This window comes from Camelina sativa, chromosome 20 (assembly GCF_030686135.1).
Source record: "Camelina sativa cultivar CO46 ecotype springtype chromosome 20, ASM3068613v1".
In the NCBI taxonomy this organism is placed as follows: Eukaryota; Viridiplantae; Streptophyta; class Magnoliopsida; order Brassicales; family Brassicaceae; genus Camelina; species Camelina sativa.
Window position 1 is genome coordinate 10,093,059 of NC_141899.1, and position 21,907 is coordinate 10,114,965.

Genomic DNA, 21,907 nt, shown 5'->3' on the forward strand with positions numbered 1-21,907 from the left:
ATATACTGTATATTGTATATGGCCACCGGCTTATTACAATCCATATAAATAAAAGATACATGCATGTATCATAAACCTACGTTGAGCTCTTACAAATCATAGTACGTACTTTGATACTTTGCTATCTGACTTTCTCTAAAGCTACTCGATGATGTCGATGCCTGGAAGAAACAAGCGTAAAGAAAGATCCTTGCCAGAACCGGAACCGGAACCGTCAGAGATTCCTTCTTCCTCAGCTGATGATCATCACTTGTCTTCTTCTCCTTCGACGAGACCTTGCTTTCCACCAGGTGTCAACTATAGACCAAAAGACTTGGAGGTCATCTCGTTACTTGGACGGAAACAAGACTACTTGGGCGGAAACAGAGACTTATTGGCCACCCTCTCTATACATCTCGTGAACATCTACGAGTCCAATCCTGAAGAACTTTCAGGTTTGTCTCCTCATATAGAACAAATTTATTGATTCTTAATTATTTAGGTTTATTTTGTATCAACCTTTATCTCTTCTTTCTCTTTGTGCAATCGCTTACTTGTATTTTGTTATGGAAATATGTAGTGGACTTCAAGAAGGCTAATGATACAGACTGGATCTTTATATCGAAGAGGAACAAGATGGGTAAAGATGGCAAAAGGCAGAAACGTGACGCCAAAGGCGGATACTGGCACGCAACAGTTGCTTGCAAGAAGATTGACGCTGGGCAAGGCCTCGTTGGTTACAAAACCGCACTAGATTACTACGTTGGGAAACGACCTAATGGCAAAAAAACTAGTTGGTTGATGCATGAATACTGGATTGATCAGTGTCCTTCTGCTGATGATGACGTAAAGGTATGTATGCGTTACTTGATTCCCAAGTTATTAAGTTTTTTTTATTTTATTGTGAGTTTTCTTTTGGTTGGTGCGTATACGTAGGACTATTCTATGTGCAAGATCTATCGGAGCACACAAGCAATAAATAAGCAGAAGAAAGCAGAGGAAGAAGAGAAAAAGAAGCAGAAGAAGGTTGTGCAGCAGCAGCCTCCTAGTGTCGAGTATCATCAACCGCATGCCCCTTTGGATTCTTATCAACCGCAGCCTCATCATGATATTGCGTATCAACAACAACATCTGTTTCAGCCAGCCCCGCTGGATTCTTACCAACCGCAGCCTCGTGATTTGGCGTATCAACAACAGCAGCAGCAGTTTTGGCCAGGCCCGCTAGATTCTTACCGGACGCATCAAAGGCAGTTTTGGGCAGCCCGGCCAGATTTACACCAACTGCAGCCTCATTATGATTCTGCGTATCAGCAATTTATAAGAATTCTAGAGGGAGATAATGTTGGCGTTCAACAACAGCATCACCACGGGATGGTGATGACCCAAGAAGACGGGTTCTTTAACCCCATCAATGAGTTATTAAACTTTGAGGAAGAACATGGTGTCGTAACTGAGAAGCAACAGCAAGAGCAAAGTGCACCGATTCTCCCTCCTCCTCCTCCTCCTCCTCAAGGTCACCAACTGCAGCCTTATTATGATTTTGCTTATCTACAACACCAGTTTCTCATGACGAAGACAACGCTAGAAGAAGAAAATGTTGGCGTTACTCAACATGAAGAACAAGAGCTGAGTCTCATGCCTCCTCCTCCGCAAGGTTATAAAGATTCAAGATCCAAGTTGGGGATGACAAGCTTGAGCAACGACAACAGCACGGAAGAAGACTTGTTTGATATGTCTGACGAGGACAGATTCTTTGACGTTGATGCATTATTCACTAATGAAGAAGAAGAAGATGGTGTCGATACTCAGCAGCAACAACAAGAGCAAAGTACACCGATTCCTCCCACTCTGGGAGAAGTTCTAAGGTCTTGGCCAGCGCTACAATACTTGCAGTTCGAATAAATTCTGAATTTTTTTTTCTGAGAATGATACATAATTTAATCTAATGATTTAGAAACGATGAATTAAGTTTTATTATTTAAAGTTGAGATCCTTTATTGAAGAGAATTATTGTTACTATCATATTTGAATAAGTTTCTCTCTGAATTTTAATCGTTTGATTAAACATGTAAATTTATGCATGATATTACATGCATGGTTGCCTACCTTTCTCATCGTTTTTGTGGTTTTGTTTCCTGTCACACGAACTCGGCAACCCCAGGTTCATGTCTTCATGTACTATGTATATCTCTTGTTAAAGTTGCTCTTAATGGTTGCCATTGAATCCATTTTTAATGCGGCAGTGGGATTATGATTATTTTGTGAATAGTAGTGTGATCACAAGCATTAAAATGGGTGTGCGGCGTCGCCGTGGGAAAGAGATTCGGAAAAGCTCACTATTGATAATTTCACAGTTTCTTTAATTTTAAGTATATAAATGAGGATGAAGAGGCACAACAATGAAAAGTTGTGAGAAGAGGAAGAAGCGATGCTTCACAAAATAACGTGAATAAAAGGTTGCAATTGAAAAGACACATCCTTTGGTTTTAGATATGTATTTTCCAAAAAAAAATGGTGTGGTTTTAGATATGTATTCGTATTTTCATAAAATTAAGAAAACAATATTATGTAAGATTTACAATTACTAGTAACCATGGCAAGCTTAAAAGTGAAACAAAATCAAACTCAGAAAGAAAAAAAAACAGTTGTGGAGAAGCACAAAGACCACTTATGTCTCATGTATAACAAGTAACGTTTGAATCATTTGAACATGGAAAAGTACTTATTTATTGACCCTTCTGCAGTCTCTACGAATCTCTCCCTCACGTCCGGTGAGAATCCTTACATTTCCCATCTTGATCATAGATCTTGCAAAATTGCTGTAGAACTCACTTTGGCTCTCAGCAAAACGATTCACCAAAGGTACAGTAGGCGCTCCTGTCGAAGAGAACAAGATTTGATCTGATTCTATCACACCGCGGTTGTTTTGAAGGTTCTTGAAATAGTCGTTATCAAATGAATCCGGGTTCGTAGGATCAAGATTCACCCTCGCGGTGAGATCTCCGCCTTGCGGACATTGTCGTTGCAACGTTGGCAAGAACGTCGGTTCAATACTCGGATCTGACTGCCCGTTGTTACCACTAAAATTGTGCAAACGATAGTTTATCACTCGACACTGAACCCTCCCGAAGGTATGAGCACCTACATGTACATTATTACGAATCATATATAGTTATTCTTTAAGATATATTGTTACAAAGTACTACTCAAGTATTTGATCTTTATACATTTCTGAGATGAAAAAATTTTATGACAAAATGAAAAAGATATTAATATCGTAAGACTCGGAAGTACATTACCAGATAAAGCGACGAGATCGGTAGTGTCAAGATTATGTACGGAGAATTTAGAAGTAAGAATCTGGAGAGAATCAGATCCCATTGGAAGTGCAGCCACAGTCCGCATGGATAGCCGTCCGGCCATCTCTCCTTCCTAGCAATACGTCCCATGACGGCCCTCCCGCCTAAAATATGATATAAATATCAAAAAAAGAAACATTATCTATTTTGGTATATTAAAATCTTTTATTATTATTATTATTTTTTTTTTTTCTTAACAAACATCACATATAAGTTTGGAGCATTATGTAATCATTGTAATGTACCAGTGCGACAGAGATTTCAGCTGCGATAGCGAGGATATCGGCACAAGAGACAGCACTAGGACAAACATTCTCGAGAGCGGTTTTGATATCATCAATCACTTCAAATCCGCCAAGAGAACCCGCGTTTTGGAAAGCCTCCTTTTCACCCTCTACTCCATCCGCAGGAGCAGCGTCCAGTAGAACTGAACCATCGCACCCCTGTATTCACATTCACACACTATGACTTCAATGTTTTTTGCATATTTGGTTTTCAAAGGGAACCTAATTCAACTAAAATAAACATAACTATGTTTTTTATGACAACGTATCTATATGTTTATACTTTTCTTAGTTTATAATTAGAAAGAAGAACAAAAAAAGCGATTGTTTTAATTTGGGATTTTGAAAGACCGTTACTTTCTGTGTATGAAACCTAGCTTAGTGACAATCATTAGTAGAAAAATCTATATATAATCAAAAAATCAAGAAACTTTAAATTTGACCTTGAAGTCCCCCTTTAAAACGAGTATGAACTATTAAAAATCCATTAAACCTAAAAACAAAAATAAATGCGGCCTAATCAAATATGCAAAGTCATGTCTCAGTTAGCTTAATTAGCTTAATTTATATAAATCTTCACATGTGCTACTTTAGATATTCAACATGAATCATGAGAACAAATGTGGATCAAACGATCGGTTTCATTATTAAACCAAAAACAAAAGCATAACATATTGTAATCATGAGCAGAAACAGATCTAGCTTACGTTCACGAAACAGTCGTGAAAGTGAAGACGCATGACTTTAGCAGTGACTCTGACATCGCCACGGCTAGCTTGCTCGATCAAACTCCGAGCGATGACTGTGGCGTTAGGACAGGTCGTGGAGTAAAAACTAGAGCTAAGTTGAGCATTGCCCAAAACCCCAAACACCCAAATCGAGTAAAAAATAAATGGAATAGTTTTGTTTAGACCCATTTGTGGTCTCCCTTTTTGTTTGTTATAAAAGTGAGGGATCGAAAGAAGAAGCTTTAGAGGATATTGTGGAGTGATGCTAAAATGAAAAACTTACGTAGTCTTTTATAGAGAGCTTGTACCTAATGTTTGAAGAAAAATTTGCATCTTTTAAACAACATGTCAGGTGTCTAGACTTTTACTTTTCCTTTGTAGGACTCGGAAAGTCATAGGATAATGATTAGCATTCAATTAAGTAACTAAACATTTGTTGATTTTGTATAGTATAAAGATAGAAAATTATGAAAATTTAATTTAGTAGACGTAAAGCGAAAATAATAAATGTGCATGTGCGTATGATTTTTTTCCTAATTAATCACGGATTGTTTCACTATATAGTCTAACTGTAAATATATAAATTTTGTTTAGATGAATAAATAATGGATAAAAATGTCTGCCAGTGATATACGTCATGAAAAAAAAGAACTACATATTATTGAAAAAGGACAAAAAATACTTGTAACGCTATGTTGAAAAAAAATAGCAAAGCCAGAATAGTTTGACTTGAAGAAATTAAAATTTTGGTATATCGTAATTGATGTGAGTACCGGTCGGCTTGCGGTACAGATCCTCGGGACGAACAGTATAATGGAAACTTTCCTTGGGCCAGATGATGGGGAACGAAAGTAGGGATGGAACAAACGACGGAAACAAGTTTTGGTGGTGAACGAACGAGGGGAATGCAAGGTGGTACGGTGGAATCGAAGTGGACTCAAAGTGCTCTGCGTGAACGGCTTGAAACGAAGATGCAGGGGTGGATCGAACGACGACACACGAGTGTTGGCTCGACTCGTGATATGGTCGGACTAGAAGATTACAAACTCGGTTCGTTGAATCTGCCTAGGGTTTCTCAAGAGCTAGTCCCGGACTAAGGCTAAAGAGAGAGTTGAGACAAGAGGCAAAGAATCACTCTTTGAAAAAAAAAATTTCATCCAATTCTGAGGTTTAAGCTAGGAGAGAGAGAGGTTTAAATAGTGTGAGGGTTTAGAGGGAACCAGGGACACGCGGACTCGCTATGGTCCGCACACGTTTGCCCTTGACGTGTTTCCTTTGACAAAGAATACGTCGCCCTCTATGCGGTTTAAACAGGACCACACACGTCACACTATTCTACCGTTACAAAAGAAGGATCTAGATAGAGTTAACACTTAAACAAAAGATAAAAATAACACGTCCTTAGGCTTTGACGCGGGAACCACGTCATTGGCTTCAAAACGCTGCGGTTTGCGTTAGGACTCGTCGTCTCATTAAAATTTTCTCCGGTAAACCTCTTGGGACAAACTCGGAGTAAGGAAAAAGAGTACGGGTCATGATCCTAACGACTTGGACGCCTTCATTATTGGGTAAGGATGAAGGCCGTACGAACGGTCTCCACTTGGGTTGCCTTGGCCGGATTGCCCTCTTGGTCTTCTCAAACAAAAGCTTGCACAAAACGGTTGATCCTTTGTTTTGAGGTCCTAGGCGAGACGAACTCTTTAAACGTGTGGTAGCTCCTGAAGTGATCTTTGGTGCATTGGCTTGATGTTCTCCCGCTGGTGATGCGAGTGTCTCATCAGCGTTCTGGACATCCTGGTCTGGTACGAGCGATCCTGGTCGTGTTTCCGGCTCCGTGCTCAGTAATGATCGATGAGTAAAAAAAAAATACATGAATTCTTTTGACTTTTGACGTCGATGTATTTTGACCTTATTTTAATTATTACATACATTCAATTTCTTTTAAGTTACATATATTCATAACTAGATAGTTTTTTTTTTTTTTCAGTGACTAAAATGCATTATTTGTTTGGTAACTAGACAGAAAATCTCGTTATACAAAATCTGCTCTTTCTGGTTGTATAATTAGCTAGATAGAAAATCTGGATAATTATAGAATCTTGATATTTCAAATAGCTTATTTTACTCGTATATATATAGCTGTTCTTATATTGGTCGTACTAATTCCGCGTAAATCTGGAAGTGCCCTTGTTCAAGCCATCAAAAATGGAGTCACTTTGTTGATAAAAACAAAAACGAAAATATGTAAAACTTGGAGTCTCAAATCAACAAGCCCCATAAAATTTTATTATTATTACGCACGCGATCATTCTGATACACACGAGATTCATTAACACCCGAACATTACAGAAAAATAAGAAAACACACACATACTAATTAATTATTGATAACCCTGCAGTTTTTCCTAACCTCCCCACTAGCTCCATTCGCAATATTCCCCATTCTGATCATCGAACAAGTGAAGTCTCTGAAAAACAAGTACTGGTTCCGACTATAAGCCTCCACGAGTTTCTTTGTTGTGTTCACGGCCAAGTCACTCGAGAACAGAATCTGATCAGAGCTCAAAAGACCTTTCCCTTGGAGTAGGTTCTTGAAATAATTGTTGTCAAAGGCGTCCGTTGAGCCATTGTCAAGGGGCGCTGTTATGTTTCCATTACCTCCGAGGGGACAAACTGATTGCAGATTAGACAATAGTGATGTCTCAAGTGTTGCGTCTGGAGTTCCTGTCCCGGTAAAGTTGAACAGCCGGTTGCTGAAGAGACCACACTTTGCTTGTCCAAAGGTGTGAGCTCCTTTAATTTGTAATTAAAAAAAAGGGGATAAATAAAAAGTGATAAGTAGTCGGAAGGAAAAGTAAAAAGAAAAGACCGATTAAGGTTTATAGTTAGAAAAATGAGTTGAACCTGATAAAGCTACGACGTCGGTGATGTTAAGATTCACGGCTACAAACTTGGCAATAATAGCGTCTAAAGGTTCAAAAGGAGATGGGAGATTGTTTGCACTGTTCTGATTTGCCACCAATCCATCTTTTCTTCCTAATGCCACTCTCCACCTAGGCCCTCCACTCTGCACATCAAAACCCGTACGTGATTAAGTTAAACAAAAGATAGTCATTAGTTACACCTAACCATTTTTTTTTTTTTGTTACTAAAAATAATCACCACCTTGGTCATATTATAAATAGTTGTTCCTTAGTCTCGATCGTGTTATACAATGGTTAGTATAATCTCTATTAAAGTATATATATTAAGGTTTAGATGGTTGTTAAGTGGGAACAAAAAGGCTTACCAAGGAAACGGAGTCGCGAGCGGCCAAAGCGAGGATATCAGCACAAGAAACAACACCAGGGCATGCGTTTTCCACAGCGGCTTTGATAGTATCAACTACTTCAAATCCTCTGGCAGAGTTCAGGTTTGGGATCGCTAGTTTCTCACTGTCAGTTCCATCCAACAATATAGACGCATCGCACCCCTAAAAAGTCATGTTACGTTTTAGGAAACAGATGAAAGGTGTTTGGAGCATTTGTAACATTAATATCTTAACGTATATAAAAATATCAAAACAGTTAACAACACCACATACATTAACAAAACAGTCGTGGAAATGAAGGCGAATGAGAGAAGCAGCCATCCGTTTTTCGGCATTCATGGCGATTGTGACTTGGTCACGGACAATTTGTCCAAGAGAGGGGCATGATTTAGCATAACTGTCAGGGTTTAGCTGTGCTCTAACCCCTGAACAAAGCATACATAGAGCGAAAAAAGTAAGCAAGACATGTCGTCCCATCACCTTGAACGTTTGTGTTTTCATTGTCTAGATGGCTTGTTTAAATGACTTACTAGCTAGAGTGATAGTTTATTTTGATCATGAATCATTGGGTTCTATTTATAGACAAAGCAAGATAGTAACGATATGCAAGGGCTCATCACTTGTGTTTCTGGTATAGTGGGCTATTAAGAGAATGATTAGTGCATGGTGACGTGTGGCGGCTTCCAAAGATTGATTTCTTATGCTCAAGAGGATGCATTAAACTCCATATAAGCTAAGTTTTATAGTATATATTTTGTAAGATTAGGCACTAAGAGCCATTGAAGTTATAGATTCATGAAATTCTATCTTGTTATTTAGTAAATTGGCCGGTTTGATCTTACGTTTAATCCACTAAAATAAGTGACTGAGTTTACTATCTAACATCATGTAGTCAACTTTGTTTCAATAGTGTTGTATTTTAATGTATTTTGAGAACGCAAGTGGATTTGGTGCAGAACAATTCTACCCACTCGTATTAATTTTGAGGATGCAATTGAGTTATTTTTATATGATAATTTGGACAATTTTTCACTATGTACGTGCTTGTCATATTTGTGCGTAGGTATACAAATTGTTAACAAATTATTTATGCCATTCTTTCCACAGTTCTTTAAGTCCATGACTTATCCAAAATAACATCTAAAAACGTTTTGGAATATATATAATTTTCAACAGTTTTTATTGAATATTTAAATAGTTATGCACGTTTCATATTAGCTGATTCGATGGTTCCCACTTCATATCTATATATTACTGTATTCAACAATCTTTGGCTATATTGTATTTCCACATATTTGGAAAATGCTATCTTGAAGTTTAAACTCGATTGTTAAGAACCCAATATGGCGAAGATAACATCATATACGTTGAAATCTACATATCATCGAAAACTACCTTGATGGTAGATTCCACGTAATAGTCATTTTATTATATATGCTCTAGTGTTACTTCGAACTTTGCAACTTGCGACGATTTTTAATAATTCTTTTTTAGTTTACGAAGTGCATAGTCCAAATTCCACACACTTCCACTTCTTGTTCTTAGCATCAGGCCTGCTCAGCATGCCAAATAAAAGATGGCGCAAAGTCTTGCCACATGTATTTTATATGTATTCTTAATTCTTTTGTCAATATTGCATTGCTCATGTAAACTCCAACTCGATCCCTCACATACTATTTTATATCACCAAATCGTAGGGTAATTTTTGTAATCGTTAAATAAAAAGCAGTTAAATAGTTTAGAAAACTATAACTAGTAATATAAATTTTGCAATAAAGAAGGGTACATAATGGGATTTCAATATGTTTGACAATCTCACGACTTTTTTTCTTTTTTCTTTTCACGTAGTTTAAACAAAAAAAACGAATGTTTAATATAGTGATATATTAATATCATATCCTTTAAATATATAAAGATATAGAGATAAAATGATAAATGCCAATGGTTTCGAAATTTAATTGTTTATAGGAATTTTAAAAGTTGTTTTCTATCATTAGTATCGTGGACATTGAATAACTTAGGGAATAACTCAACACGCTGACCCATGGGCCCAAAACTTGGTTGGCGTAATTGTTTCTCAGACGCAATCCCAAAATAGTCAAAATACAGATCAAAGTTGTATCAAGAATCTGAATCCAAATATACAAACATCATTCTTTCTGTCTGCAGTTCAGACGACTCCCTCATGTGCATTCGGCTCAGAGATGATCTTCAAGCTTAGTTCTCTGCAAACTGTCTCAACCCCGAGACACATATATTATGCTTTATGCTATTAATAGTGAACCATCCAAATACATTTAAGAAATAAAACAAACATAAAACTCTATTAAATCCATAAGTTCTTTCACTACAATCTTATTAACCCCCGGGAAAATCTTATCACCAACAAGATGAACCAGATCATCCATCGTAGAGGTAAAGTAAAACCGAGACAAGTAAAAGTTTTTTTTTTTAAAGCTTACCATGACTTTATATGAACTTCCCCCCTGAAAGCGAATCTCCTAAACTCTGATACCAAAAGTGAAGAGGGAACAAGACTACGCCTACTAAGACAAGCACATATACATCATAGAGCTGCAGAGATACATCACTAACGCCTGTGCATATAAGAGACTTACGTTATCCCAAAGGGACAATGGTACACATCAACTTTGCATCATCACTCCCATCACCGGTTACTGTCTATCGTCATGGGTTCCTATCAACTTCCTTCCTTCGTCCAGGTGTCGTATGGTGATTGTTCATTGTTCTCCAACAGAATCATTCTCAGATGCATCTTCAAGCTTCTCAATCGCCATTTCATTATCCTTACTCTGATCCATATCCTGATTAGCTTCCTCACATTGTTCCCCTGAAACTTCCCGAAAATCTGTCTCAGCTTTTATCTTACCCTCAGGTTCATTTTCCCCAGAACTCCCCACATCAATCTTATGTTTGCTATCTTTAGCTTCATCCACATTGCTCTTACTGTTGTTGTTGATTTCTTTCACAGTAGCCTCACCATCCCTAGCCGCAACATCCTGCATACAAACATCTTCTGCAGCTACATGGTTATCCTTTGTTTCACCGCTAGTACGTGCATCAGAACCTCCTGTATCATCACCATCACTTTCAGATTCATTCTCCACAACTTCCTCGTTAGCATCTTCAGCAACCATATCCCTCCTCTCAAGATACTGCAACCTTCTCCTCATGTCACCTAACTCCCTTTCCATCAAGAACAGCCTTTCCTTCAAAGTTAAATTCTCTTCCTCCAGCTGAGCAATATGGCTATCCTGATCATCCACTCGGTTTTCCAAAACATTGTTATACTCAGACCCACCATAGTTTGGGTAAATCATCTCAAACCGACTCAAATCATGGTCAAGTCTCCTCTCAACCTCAACATGCTCCTCCACATCACTCTCACTCGACCCACCTTCATCTTCATCATCATCATCATAAGGTTCCAACTCATTTCCATCAGCTCGCAGCCTAATCAACCCTTTCATGGAGCCATAACCATCAACCCCCCACTCCTCCTTAGCCATATCACCCAACACCTCCCTAGATGGAGAAAACATCGGAGTCGGCAACACAGCAGGCGTCACAGGGCATGGAGACACTAACTCAGCAATCCCACCAGATTTCTTAGCCCTGATAATAAACGAAGTCGTGTTCCTAGGAGCAAAAGGAACATATCTATTCCCATACTTCTTCTTGGGATAAAACTTCCTAGTCTTTAACCTGTTCTGAGACTGCAACTCGTTCAAAGTCGGCGGCTTGTAACCACCTCCACCAACAGGACCAGCCTGAATACTACCAGAACCAGGTATAATCTGCTGAGGGTTATACATAGGAATCCCAGAGTTATGCATCCTCCTAATTGGCTGCTGCTGCTGCTGCTCCATCATTGGCCTCTTGTCACCACCACCTGTAATCTTCTTCCCTTTCCAATTGTTGTTCCTCATCATTTTCGAATGCTTCGAACCAAAGTTATTAGGAGGAAGGCTCTGCTGATACTCGGAGCTCAAGCTAGGGTTAAGGTTAAAGTTGCGTGGATTCATCATCATAGCCTGGTTGTTGTTCATCATAACCTGCGTCTGCTGCTGCTGGTTCATACTCAAAATCGGATGAGATTGGACTAACAACGGAGTCTGGTTCATAATCCGTGGCTGAGACGGCGGCGGAGGATTCATCCTCTGTTGAGGCGGAGGCTGACCAATCATCTGCTGTGGAGGTGGCGGATTCATCAGCTTAGATTGATCGTTCATCTAACACAACAAAACACTCAACCAAAAAAATCGAATCGAAGAAAAAAAAACCAAAAACCCTAATTTCGCAGAATTAAAACAAATCAGCAGATAGATCAATGAATAAAGAGATCAAATCCGAGTACTTTAGGTGGAGAGTGAAATGTTGTTATTAAAGATACAAACCACAAAACCACAGATCAAAAAGTACAAACCACAAAAAATCAAACTGAACAAATTGAGATTTTTTCGTAAATTTTGATTGTTTGTTTTGTTGTTTGTTCAGTTTTATGATTTGGGAGTTTTTAAGAATCTTTTTGTAATTTTTGGATCTGGAAACTCTTTTTTTTGGTTTGTCTTTGTTTGACAGGCAAAAGAAAAGAAAAATAAATATAAAGGCAAAGAGAACCTCTCCTCTGTGTGTACGAACGGCTCAAGAGACGATGAGATTCTTTAAATAGAGGCGGATGAAAAAGATGCTTTGTCCTAATCAACGACTCAGATCACACCCGTTTAACCGACGGCTACGATTTGTTTTTTTATAAAGGTTGAGTCGGTTACGGGTTTCTTTGATATTTATTTTTATTATTAGTTGGAAGTAATTGTAAATTAAAAACCTAATCACTTGAAAATTTGGCAAAATAATCTTTTTTTAATATAGTATTTTTTGGTAAATAAATCTAAAATCTAATTTTTATATGATATTTTCATTTTTAAGCTTCTATAATTTAGGTAATTATATATTTTCTTATTTAAAAGTGATGGTAATTTTGACTTAACAAAAAGATAATAATAATAATAATGATGGTTTTTTTATTAATATTTTAACAAAAGGTAGAATAGAATAGGAGAAGTGGACCATTTCCAAAATTTGGGCTCTGGAGTACAACAAATACATTATCCCCACAAAAATAGACTATTTTTTTTAACAAACCTTCCATTCAATGGGAAATCTAATCAAAGTCGTTTCTAATCTATACGCGTTCGTGTTCTTGTCCTTGTTAAATATCCTTGGTTATGTTAACTTTCTTCTTCATTCTCTTTTCTCCTCTTTATGTTCAAGTTATGTTATGTCTATGCCTATTATTAGGTACGTAAAACAACGAGTTCGGTCATATGCGTATGCTGCTACGTTACGAGGTACGTATCCCTTGTCCGGAGACTTAACGAGTGCAATGAACCTAGTCAAATATTAAACCATATTTGACTTCTGGTGGGAAAAATATAAAATACTTGACCTAGAAACTCAGTCTAGTAAACTACGCATACTTGAGTTTGGTACTTGTCTGCACTGACGTTCGAGGAGGGAGAGATGGTCTGTTTTTCTTCTATTTTTAAACCTTGAGATACGTTAAATGAGTTACATCACATATCATGTTTCGTGTATTTTAGGCTACTTTCATGTTTAGGCTTTGTAATTTGTTGTCCAAGATTTGCATTAAAGAGTCATTGTAGTACAAATTTGACCAACAAGCGCAGCATGGAATTAGGGAAACCCGGCCCACTCGGCCACTCCTGATATTTACAATCTCTGTCAAGGGACTAATGTCTGACAGTCCAATAATTTTTAAATGGCTTCTAAGCTTCTCAAAACTGTTGCAATCCTAGTGAAAGTTTCAATTTAGAAACTCAATCTCCTCGAGTTTCACACAATTCAACTCGCACGGGATTCAAAAGTGGCAAAATTCTTGTACTTTCTGATTCATCTAACTAATCCTTTAGCAAAGATGCGAGGATCGTCGGCAGAACATTAATTCATCAGCTTCTGTTGTTTCCAACTTCTAGTGTGTAGAGTAACTATAAAATTGTGATTGTCCATTCTCTCAAATTCTATTATGCATGTTTTGGAACGTTCATTGTATTAACTAACGAATGAATAATGGTGATCAACGTTTACACGTCAGCCGACACACTATCCCTAGAGAAACAAAGACAAAGACTGATAATGACTGGGGGTTGTGTATCATAGACAAAGATTAAACACTACATATGACAACTTCCAGCTGCGGAATGAGTATACTGAGTTTCCAAGATGTTTGTAACCTGAGTCAATTAGGCTTCCCGCTTCCCTCTCTAGGAAACGCAGGAAAGCATATCCTTCACCACGGTGTGTGCTTCAGGGCAAGAAATGCTTATGTACCCTTCCTGACATTATATGGCTCACATATTAGAATGTTACTTAATTTTTTACCACATTTGATGTCATCTATCAAACACATAATAATGACAATAATCAGGAAGAAGAAAGGAGCACATACTTTCTCTTCCTACGATCAATACCAGCAGCACCCATATTCCTGGTGTCATTCTTAGAAAGCATATTATTGTACTGCATGGGAGAAAGGGCTGGAGAGAGAGCAGCAGTTGCAGATGGTGCAGGTGGCAAAGAAGTTGAAGGTGCAGGTGGTGGTGGTGGAGCTATAGGCTCTGGAAGAGGCCGAGGTAGAATGTGCTTCAGCCTGTTGTTTCTGTAGTTCTTCCAATAGTAAAACTGTTGCCTATGTGCCAATTCCTGTAAAAACCGGATTTAAAAAGAAGACAGGGTTCAAAGCTTTAGAAGAATTCTTCAACAATATAATACCTACCAAATATTCTGAAAAATTCATACTGTATAGAGTAAGGAAATACTTTTCTATCTATCTCATGAATCAATGGAAAGAACACCGAACCACAGAACCAAACTAGCAGAACGCAAGTATGGTTAGTATTAAAGACCCTAAAACTTTCCCAAAACCTACCAGTACCCTATAGATTTGAAGCACTCCCTATTAACACTGCTAACTAACATGCAGATGTGGCAAGTTTGGTTGATGATGGTTCTTATCATATTCTTTTACCTTGTTTGCGGGATGGGCCATAGCAGTCCTGAAGTTGGGGTTTTGAAGAAGTTCGAGGAAATAGAGGCAATGTGGGTACCTGTACCAAGACATAAACACAAGAACATAAGGAAACGGATAAAACAAGCAGAGCAATAAGATATATTCCAAACCTTCATAAGACTACCAAAAATTCCAATAAGATATTCCAACTCACATTATGAACTTGATGTACTCTGGTCGTTGCCAATATTGAAGATAGTTCAAGTACTCAATAAATGCCTCATCTTCGAAATACCGATTCTGTGCCAGGTCTGCGATACAGAACCCCAAAGGATAAGTGAAAAGTTAAGAAACACAGAAAAAGAGCATGAATAAACCATGTGTTATCCAATCAAGCACTTCAGATATCATTTAGGTTACATGAAGCTTACATGTAAACCGTTTGAATCTCAATTCCGAACCCTTAAAAAAAGCACAAAGCCTAAGCCATACAACGATTCCTCCTAAACTATAGAAGGGGAAAGAAGAAGAGAAACTAACAGTGGATGTAAGTAGGATTGGCGAGACATTGAATGAATTCAAGTTCCAGTAAGAACCGTTGCCTTCCACCGTCGGGATCCTTGTAAACGTTCTTTGGCCTGTAGAGATGCGAATTAAACACCAAACAGCAGATTGAATCATATGAAAGTAAGTGTATAGAAGAGGAAGAAGATGCACCCACGGGGATGGAACCTCTGATGTATCATCAATCTCCTCTGGCGAAGCCATGAACGAACGAAACCTGAATCAACCAACTGACGAGTTCAATGATGCAAATACGAAAACGAGAATTGAATTTTGGATTCTCAAGCGGAATCAGAAAAAGCTTCGCACACCTACCTTAGATCGACTGAGAAAACAGACGGAGACGGAGACGGAGGAGGACTATGGTGGTTCTGATTTCTGAATTCAAGTTTGGGTTATAAACCAAAGTCCTAAACCGGTTCTGAATAAAAATTGAAAATACAAAATTACGGTTTAAAACTTGTCTCAGACTCTCAGCAGATGGAGAAATTTTTTATTAAGTTATGATTCTCTTTCATCTTTATCTCAAGACCAAGAAGAATCACACAAACACAAATCTTGGACTTTGAAGATGTGGAATCTATATGCAATCGCTAATTCTTGTTACGAAAGTGGTTTGAAATCAAGTTTATCGATTAGTGAAATACAATTTTGGGACTACAATCAATAAAGGATGTTGTGTACTCGTTGCCAAGCTAGCTGTTCTGTGGTTCAGGATTAGGGAAATGAGAAATCTCTTCAGGTTTTAGACTATACAGTCAAGCTGTCACAAATCTGAAGGGTACAATGTTTGGCTCCAACGAGTTTGCCCTAATGTAATGCTGTGTAATCCCACTAAAAATGCGACAAAAGTGTTGCTGTTAAAAGCTACATTCAACTGCTAGTTGTCCCATAGTAAGCCAAAAGAGTACGAATAGCAGGTCCTTCAGACCCTGGACTGACCTATGCAAGTCCCGAGACAACTTTTGTATCCAGTGTGCGTGCTGTGCTCAAGTCTTACTTGCCACTCGACAACTTGCAAGACAAAATCTATCATTCACAAGTTACTGGCCTTCAAAGACTCAGGTGATGGTTTTAAAACAGTTTTCACCATAGCTTGTGAATCCCAATTGATAAATCTGATGAGATGGAGACGAGCAGAGGATGAGAAGAGTGCCACTCCGCTTTGAACACTCTTTTCTTATGAGCTTTCATCGAGAGAGACGGGCTTGGTGCATTGTAGCGGATATCAAAGATGTGGATCACAGGGTCTGCAGAACCAGATGAGATGTGCAAACCATCAGGAGACCAAGACTGGTTGATTAGAGCCGACTGCGATTCACTGCTTTCTTGCTTCCACCCAAAAGAAAATAGTTCTGTCTGAGGCAATCTTACATCATACAACCGCAGTTGCCGGTCTAGCTGCCTGCAAACACAACACAAGCAAAGGAACTAATTTTGAGGCAATTGCTTTCTTGGGGTAGTATATATAAAACCAAGAGTCTCTTTTACCTTGTGTGAACCATGACAAGGTTAACATCTCTCGGGTTTGGCAGTATATTTGTGCATCTGTTGTCTAGTCTATGTTTAAATGTGACTTTTTCTTCTCGGGCATCAAACCCAACAAATCTCCTATCATCTCCACACGACAAGACGAGATTGTTATGGCTCATTCCAGCAACTCCCATCACAGCCGACGAGTGCAAGTCCCTATGCAGAAGCGTCGGCTTCCACGCATTATTTTCACATCGATCCCGCCATAACACTACTGCATGGTCACTCCCACCTGTTATGAAACAAGGATCATCCCAAGGCGTAAACATGATTCTGTTGATAAGACCTTTGCTATGAGGCCTGTCCTCCAGAAATTTTGACTCACAACCCTGCAGATGAACAGATATACAAAAAAATAGTATGACCATCAAATAATATCTTAGAATAAATAGATAAATCCAAGGTTGAACCAAATACCCAATTATTCCAGCTAAATTGATTTCTTTTTTCTAACAGGTTAAGAAGGCCTAGTTAACTTTCTACAAGTCACACATTCCACTAATGAGTGTGCAATGGCAAATTTAATATATGGTAAAACGCTAGTGTATAACAGCTTTCATAGATTTTTTACCCCTCTAGCTTCATTCAGATATATGGCTGATATCTGAGGGTGACCGTCATCTGCAGTATACACGGAGAAAAGTGCACTCTTGTGTGGATGCCAAGCTATATCTTCTGCCCATTTCTTCTGATCTACTGCAACCCGATTAACTGTCTTAAACAAAGTAGCTGTGGACCTGCTCAATTGTGAAACCATTAATGGGTTAGTATAGATTAGTAAGAGGTAAAAAGATTGGGGGTTTCTGAGACACAAAACTTCCCAGTAAAGAAAACATTGTACAAACTCTATTCTCTTAAGATCTTGTACAACAAAATATTGCGGTTTGTTGGCAAATATAAGTGAAAGTAAAATCGCCGACTTTATGGATGGATGAAGATGATATCAGTTGGAATTGAATATAGATAAACTTAACACATTTGAAAATCAAGGAAATCAGCAAGAAACATCATAAGCTAATCAGGCATATTTACGGCAGAGTTTACCTATCAGACTGAAGCTTCCAGAAATGAACCGCCCCATCCAATGCACTGAAGAATAACCAAAAACCAAAAGCAAGAGGGGGGAAAGAAAAAAGATTAAGCACAGGATTCAAGATCCAAGAGTATATTAGATTAGCTAATTTTGTCTAGTATATATAATTTCCTTAGTAAAGAATAAATTAGGTAGCGTCTTTTATTCACTTTTGGGAAAGAACCAAACAAAAATAATGTAAAAAGCACCTTGTAGCAAATAGCTCACGGTTTGAAGGAGAAAGAGCAAGACTTCTCATTCTTTTCGTGTGGCAACTTGGTAGCATACCTACAGTACGACCTTCAATTGTGGGACGCAAAGAGCTCCTACTTATAAGCGCTATCAACTCATCATGTCCTCGAAACTCTAAAACACACAAAAAGAAACAATAGATTCAGACGCAATGAGAAGGTAAGATGTGGCAAATCAATCAAAAGAATGGCTTTTACCAGATTTGTCCGGTTGTCCTTGTTGAGAAATGTTAGAAGAAACTCTGATCCTTGGCTTTGAAAAGTCCTTATTAGTCTGATTATCTCGAGCTTGAGTTTGATTATCTCGATCTTGAGTTTCCCATATCTTGTCATTAGAAATACTAGGAGATTTCTTGGCCTCAAGACCACTTTTGGCTTCCTTTGGGACATCCCTTGTAGGCATGGGTTGAGCTACGTTATCTCGACCCTGGGATTCCCTTACAACTTCATTAGGAATACTACGAGATCTCTTGGCCTCAGGGACACTTTCATCTTCTTTGGAGACATCACAATCCCTTGTAGCCATGGGTTGAGCTCCATTATCTCGAACTTGGGTATCCCTTACTACTTCATCAAGAATACTACGAGGTCTCTTGGGCTCAGGGCCACTTGTGTCTTCCATTGGAATGTTAGGATCCCTTGTAGCCATGGGTTGAGCTTGGGTGGTCTCATTTACTTCTGCTCTCACGGGTGCAGAAGCTCTTCGCTTAAAAGAAGGAGGTAAGATAATAGCTGGCACTTTCAAGGAATCCATCTCACTACGTGAATGTGGAGTAGAGGAGGTTTCATTGGTAGTCTTGGCCTTATTTCCCTCGGTCCAGAACTCTGCTATACCAAGTAAACTTCCATTTTTACCAGGCCCTTTTGATTTTGACTTAGATAAAGTACCATCTTCAACACGATCAATTTGTAAAAATTTTGCCTCGGCATCTGCCATCAGTTTTCTCTCTTCAGCAAGCTGCAGACAGATACATCAGAAATCATAAGAACAAGACCAAACAGTAAGGACTCTCGCTTGTAAATTGATCCTACCATTGCCCTTCAAAGTTTTGAGCAAGAAATGGCATTTGCATATTATGTACGAGGAAGCAAATGAGAAAAGCTCAATAATTATGTTGAAAACTGAGCTCCAATTGAAACAATAAGAAGAAATCAATCAAAATCCCTAAAACAGATGCAAAAACCCAAATCAACAAAACTGATGCACACTCTACAATAAGCCGAATTGGTCACATAAAGCAACAGAAAGAAAGTGAAATCAGTGGTCAAGAAAACGAAGAAAGAAGAGACCTTTCTGTCGAGGATTGAAATCTGGTCTTTAAGGCGTTGGATTGACTTGGCACGCTGGTCCATGAACTCTAGTAGAGCTTCTCTATCATCTGGGATTTGAGTTGAGGACGTTTTTGCTACTACTTCACCTTCTTCCCCTTGTTCAGTTTTAGGTTTTTTCATCGCCGTCGTCGCCATTTCAGTCTCCGTTCGTCTTCCTCCAATCAAAACCTTTTTTATTTATCACCCCGCCCGATGCGTGCAAGTGGGGGCTTATTTTTCCCTCTCGTCGTTTCAATTTCGCAACCACATTTTTTTTTGTTTTCACTTTTCCGATTTTGCCGCTTCAGATATTAGGGCTAAAAGTCGTGTGTGCAGCTCAACGGAACGGTGTTATACGGATATACGCGATTCCTTAATTTGGAATTAAAACCGTCAAAACATCATTTTGCCACAAAGCCCCACAGGGCCACAACCCACACACGCACACACAAAAAGACAAACCCATATATAAAGAGGAAAAAAAATATATATATGATATTTCCTTTGATTTAAAAGACACTGTAGGCTGTGATTATTGCATACATACTGAAAGAAGACTGTTTTAAGAAACTAACAGAATTCACCCAGCATACAACAAATTTAGCATTTGAGAAATAATATCAAACTGTATATTAAATTTTGGCTTCTTAATTGTGGAAAAGAGAAAACAGTCTGGTCCAGAAAACAGGGTTTGGTAACTATAGCATTCAGAAAATGTACATAAAAGCGATGGAAGTCAGAAAGGATGTCAAGAGTATGGAGACAAAGTTCACACCATTGTTGTCAAGGATGTCCACTCCTGATATCTTCTTTACGGTCGGCCCTGGTTTCCCTACAATCTGCACGACACATAATTCAGTCAACTACTCTTTCTCACCTCGATCCCACATATTTTACATGTTCTTTTTTTTGTAATGTACCTTGTTCCGAACAGAGCAGAAGCCACTGAATTGGATGGTTGCTCCTAGTACAGAATCAATAAGACTCCCACATAATCCAGCTAATGCAGCGAGTGGAACGGCTAATAGTTGCTTCAGAGCCACATCGCTTGGGCATTTTGCGGTAAAGAATCCAAAGATAATGAATGTTAAGCCAACAGTGGTTCCGGCTGCCAAGGCAGCTAAGAATCCTGCCTTTGTAACTCCACCATTTGTTCCCTTCTTCACCGGCTGAGAATGAGACCAAACAATTTAGCTAAAACATGGAAAATTAACTAGCGACTGGCAAAAAAATGGAACAAGAAAAACCTTAAACGTTGTGATTAGTCGAGGCTGGGAATCACTTAGAACCCCAAGCTCCGAGGACCAAGTGTCTCCACTACAGCAAGCGTAATGACCGATGATCCCACCAATAAGAGCTGTTACAATTATCGACTGCTTCGAATCCAAACACTTGTCCTCCCAACCCGTTAGAGTACATGCAATTACAACCAGAACTGACGCAATCCCACTATTGCAAAACACTTGTAACCTGAAACAAGATATTTGAGTAATCCCCTGTCAAAGCAACTTTTATTGGTCAAATAAATAACAACTTCTACAAGTGAGATCATTCGCTAATATATCAATGAAAAAATATAATAGAGGCTAACCAAAAAGAAACAGTCTCTTCAATGAAGTTCTAAATATCAACATCAACATCAACCAAGGAAAAGGGAACATCATTGTTTAGAAACAGTCCAGTGTATGTGGTTCAATGGGATGCTAATCTAATCTCACATCTAAATAATTTATCCTAATCCCAAACTTCATACACAAAGAAATCCAAATAGCTCAATCTCACATAAGTCAATACACCAAACTCTATCAGGAAATTTTATTAGAAACAGATCATCGTATAAACACTCCAGTGGATATAGTAGATTTGCAGAGCGAACAAAAAAATGTACCAGTTCCTTTGTCCACCTTCCTTAAACTCAACATCAACGCGTCGTTTTTTATCTTCGCCAACCTTGGTAAGCTTCGAGGAAGTAAGAAAGAATACAAGCAGCAGAGCTCCGTACCTTTTTTTATTTAGATTCAACAGATTCATCCGATCAAAACCAATACAAAACACTTTCTCAATAACGAAATAATCGAATGTCAATAACCGAATCAATCAAAATCGGGAGTAGAAAGAAACCTGTAACCAGCGGCGAAATGGATGGTCATAACGAGGAATCCAGCAATTCCACCTGAGAGATCGAGCGACTTCCGTTTGTACGATCGGAAAGCGATGAGTGACGATATTACGACGGCGATGATAAGCCTGAGCTGCGGCGACGTTTCCATTTTTACAAGTACTATCGGAGAAGCTCGAAGATTTCGGTTGTTGAGCGTCGAGAGAGAGAGAGAGAGAGAGTACAGAGCAGTTTGACCCAACCAACGTCATCACCGATTCATGTATGTTAATTGTTGTTGTTTGTTGGTAAGATGTTTACGCAGGCTTGGGCCTGGTATTTAATAATGGGCCTTAAATGGGCTGACC

At 38.6% G+C, this 21,907-nt stretch overlaps 5 protein-coding genes and 2 pseudogenes across 7 annotated transcripts; 1 reads left to right on the forward strand and 6 right to left on the reverse strand.

Annotated features, from left to right (window-relative positions):
- Positions 1 to 151: 151 nt before the first annotated feature.
- LOC104772388 (NAC transcription factor 32-like) lies at positions 152 to 2,428 on the forward strand (annotated as a pseudogene).
- A 71-nt stretch (positions 2,429 to 2,499) lies between these two features.
- On the reverse strand, positions 2,500 to 4,580 carry LOC104772389 (peroxidase 58-like; annotated as a pseudogene). The gene is made up of 4 exons (XR_015593962.1): positions 4,330 to 4,580; positions 3,584 to 3,781; positions 3,279 to 3,442; positions 2,500 to 3,120 (listed from the first exon to the last, which is right to left on the reverse strand). The product of XR_015593962.1 is annotated as a peroxidase 58-like (transcript).
- Positions 4,581 to 6,614: 2,034 nt separating this feature from the next.
- LOC104770365 (peroxidase 59) lies at positions 6,615 to 8,277 on the reverse strand. The gene is made up of 4 exons (XM_010494777.3): positions 7,933 to 8,277; positions 7,639 to 7,821; positions 7,254 to 7,416; positions 6,615 to 7,142 (listed from the first exon to the last, which is right to left on the reverse strand). Exons 1-4 carry the CDS (start codon positions 8,158 to 8,160, stop codon positions 6,727 to 6,729), a joined length of 990 nt encoding a protein of 329 aa, XP_010493079.1. The 5' UTR covers positions 8,161 to 8,277; the 3' UTR covers positions 6,615 to 6,726.
- Positions 8,278 to 9,964: 1,687 nt separating this feature from the next.
- Positions 9,965 to 12,330, reverse strand: LOC104770366 (uncharacterized). The gene has a single exon (XM_010494778.3). It carries the CDS (start codon positions 11,910 to 11,912, stop codon positions 10,401 to 10,403), a length of 1,512 nt encoding a protein of 503 aa, XP_010493080.2. The 5' UTR covers positions 11,913 to 12,330; the 3' UTR covers positions 9,965 to 10,400.
- Positions 12,331 to 13,733: 1,403 nt separating this feature from the next.
- On the reverse strand, positions 13,734 to 15,853 carry LOC104770367 (mediator of RNA polymerase II transcription subunit 31). 2 transcript variants are annotated; one of them, XM_010494779.2, is made up of 7 exons: positions 15,590 to 15,853; positions 15,432 to 15,491; positions 15,251 to 15,348; positions 14,925 to 15,021; positions 14,729 to 14,807; positions 14,150 to 14,403; positions 13,734 to 14,036 (listed from the first exon to the last, which is right to left on the reverse strand). In XM_010494779.2, exons 2-7 carry the CDS (start codon positions 15,476 to 15,478, stop codon positions 14,024 to 14,026), a joined length of 588 nt encoding a protein of 195 aa, XP_010493081.1. In that variant the 5' UTR covers positions 15,479 to 15,491; positions 15,590 to 15,853; the 3' UTR covers positions 13,734 to 14,023. The 2 variants fall into 2 exon arrangements, with proteins under 2 accessions (XP_010493081.1, XP_087360960.1); XM_087504834.1 differs by lacking the exon at positions 13,734 to 14,036 and having other exon boundaries at positions 14,125 to 14,403.
- Positions 15,854 to 15,889: 36 nt separating this feature from the next.
- On the reverse strand, positions 15,890 to 19,885 carry LOC104770368 (uncharacterized). Its single transcript, XM_087504832.1, has 7 exons — positions 19,421 to 19,885; positions 18,329 to 19,088; positions 18,089 to 18,245; positions 17,852 to 17,896; positions 17,379 to 17,544; positions 16,766 to 17,136; positions 15,890 to 16,679 (listed from the first exon to the last, which is right to left on the reverse strand). Exons 1-7 carry the CDS (start codon positions 19,595 to 19,597, stop codon positions 16,361 to 16,363), a joined length of 1,995 nt encoding a protein of 664 aa, XP_087360958.1. The 5' UTR covers positions 19,598 to 19,885; the 3' UTR covers positions 15,890 to 16,360.
- Positions 19,886 to 20,047: 162 nt separating this feature from the next.
- Positions 20,048 to 21,821, reverse strand: LOC104770369 (protein PGR-like). Its single transcript, XM_010494781.3, has 5 exons — positions 21,563 to 21,821; positions 21,330 to 21,443; positions 20,689 to 20,911; positions 20,362 to 20,610; positions 20,048 to 20,280 (listed from the first exon to the last, which is right to left on the reverse strand). The coding sequence occupies exons 1-5, from the start codon at positions 21,709 to 21,711 to the stop codon at positions 20,149 to 20,151; spliced, it is 867 nt and encodes a 288-aa protein (XP_010493083.1). The 5' UTR covers positions 21,712 to 21,821; the 3' UTR covers positions 20,048 to 20,148.
- Between the last annotated feature and the right edge of the window lie 86 nt (positions 21,822 to 21,907).

Coding starts and splice junctions, on each gene's coding strand:
- LOC104770365 (XM_010494777.3), bottom strand. CDS start 8,160: ATGAAAACACAAACGTTCAAGGTGATGGGACGACATGTCTTGCTTACT. Junction 7,822..7,932: donor TCCACGACTGTTTTGTTAAT/GTATGTGGTGTT, acceptor ATGACTTTTTAG/GGGTGCGATGCGTCTATATT. Junction 7,143..7,253: donor CGACGTCGTAGCTTTATCAG/GTTCAACTCATT, acceptor TACAAATTAAAG/GAGCTCACACCTTTGGACAA.
- LOC104770366 (XM_010494778.3), bottom strand. CDS start 11,912: ATGAACGATCAATCTAAGCTGATGAATCCGCCACCTCCACAGCAGATG.
- LOC104770367 (XM_087504834.1), bottom strand. CDS start 15,478: ATGGCTTCGCCAGAGGAGATTGATGATACATCAGAGGTTCCATCCCC. Junction 14,808..14,924: donor GAGTACATCAAGTTCATAAT/GTGAGTTGGAAT, acceptor GTCTTGGTACAG/GTACCCACATTGCCTCTATT. Junction 14,404..14,728: donor TGGCCCATCCCGCAAACAAG/GTAAAAGAATAT, acceptor CGGTTTTTACAG/GAATTGGCACATAGGCAACA.
- LOC104770368 (XM_087504832.1), bottom strand. CDS start 19,597: ATGGCGACGACGGCGATGAAAAAACCTAAAACTGAACAAGGGGAAGAA. Junction 17,545..17,851: donor TGGAAGCTTCAGTCTGATAG/GTAAACTCTGCC, acceptor ACAATTGAGCAG/GTCCACAGCTACTTTGTTTA. Junction 16,680..16,765: donor CTTGTCATGGTTCACACAAG/GTAAAAGAGACT, acceptor TTGTGTTTGCAG/GCAGCTAGACCGGCAACTGC.
- LOC104770369 (XM_010494781.3), bottom strand. CDS start 21,711: ATGGAAACGTCGCCGCAGCTCAGGCTTATCATCGCCGTCGTAATATCG. Junction 21,444..21,562: donor CATTTCGCCGCTGGTTACAG/GTTTCTTTCTAC, acceptor AAATAAAAAAAG/GTACGGAGCTCTGCTGCTTG. Junction 20,281..20,361: donor TCTGCTCTGTTCGGAACAAG/GTACATTACAAA, acceptor TGTGTCGTGCAG/ATTGTAGGGAAACCAGGGCC.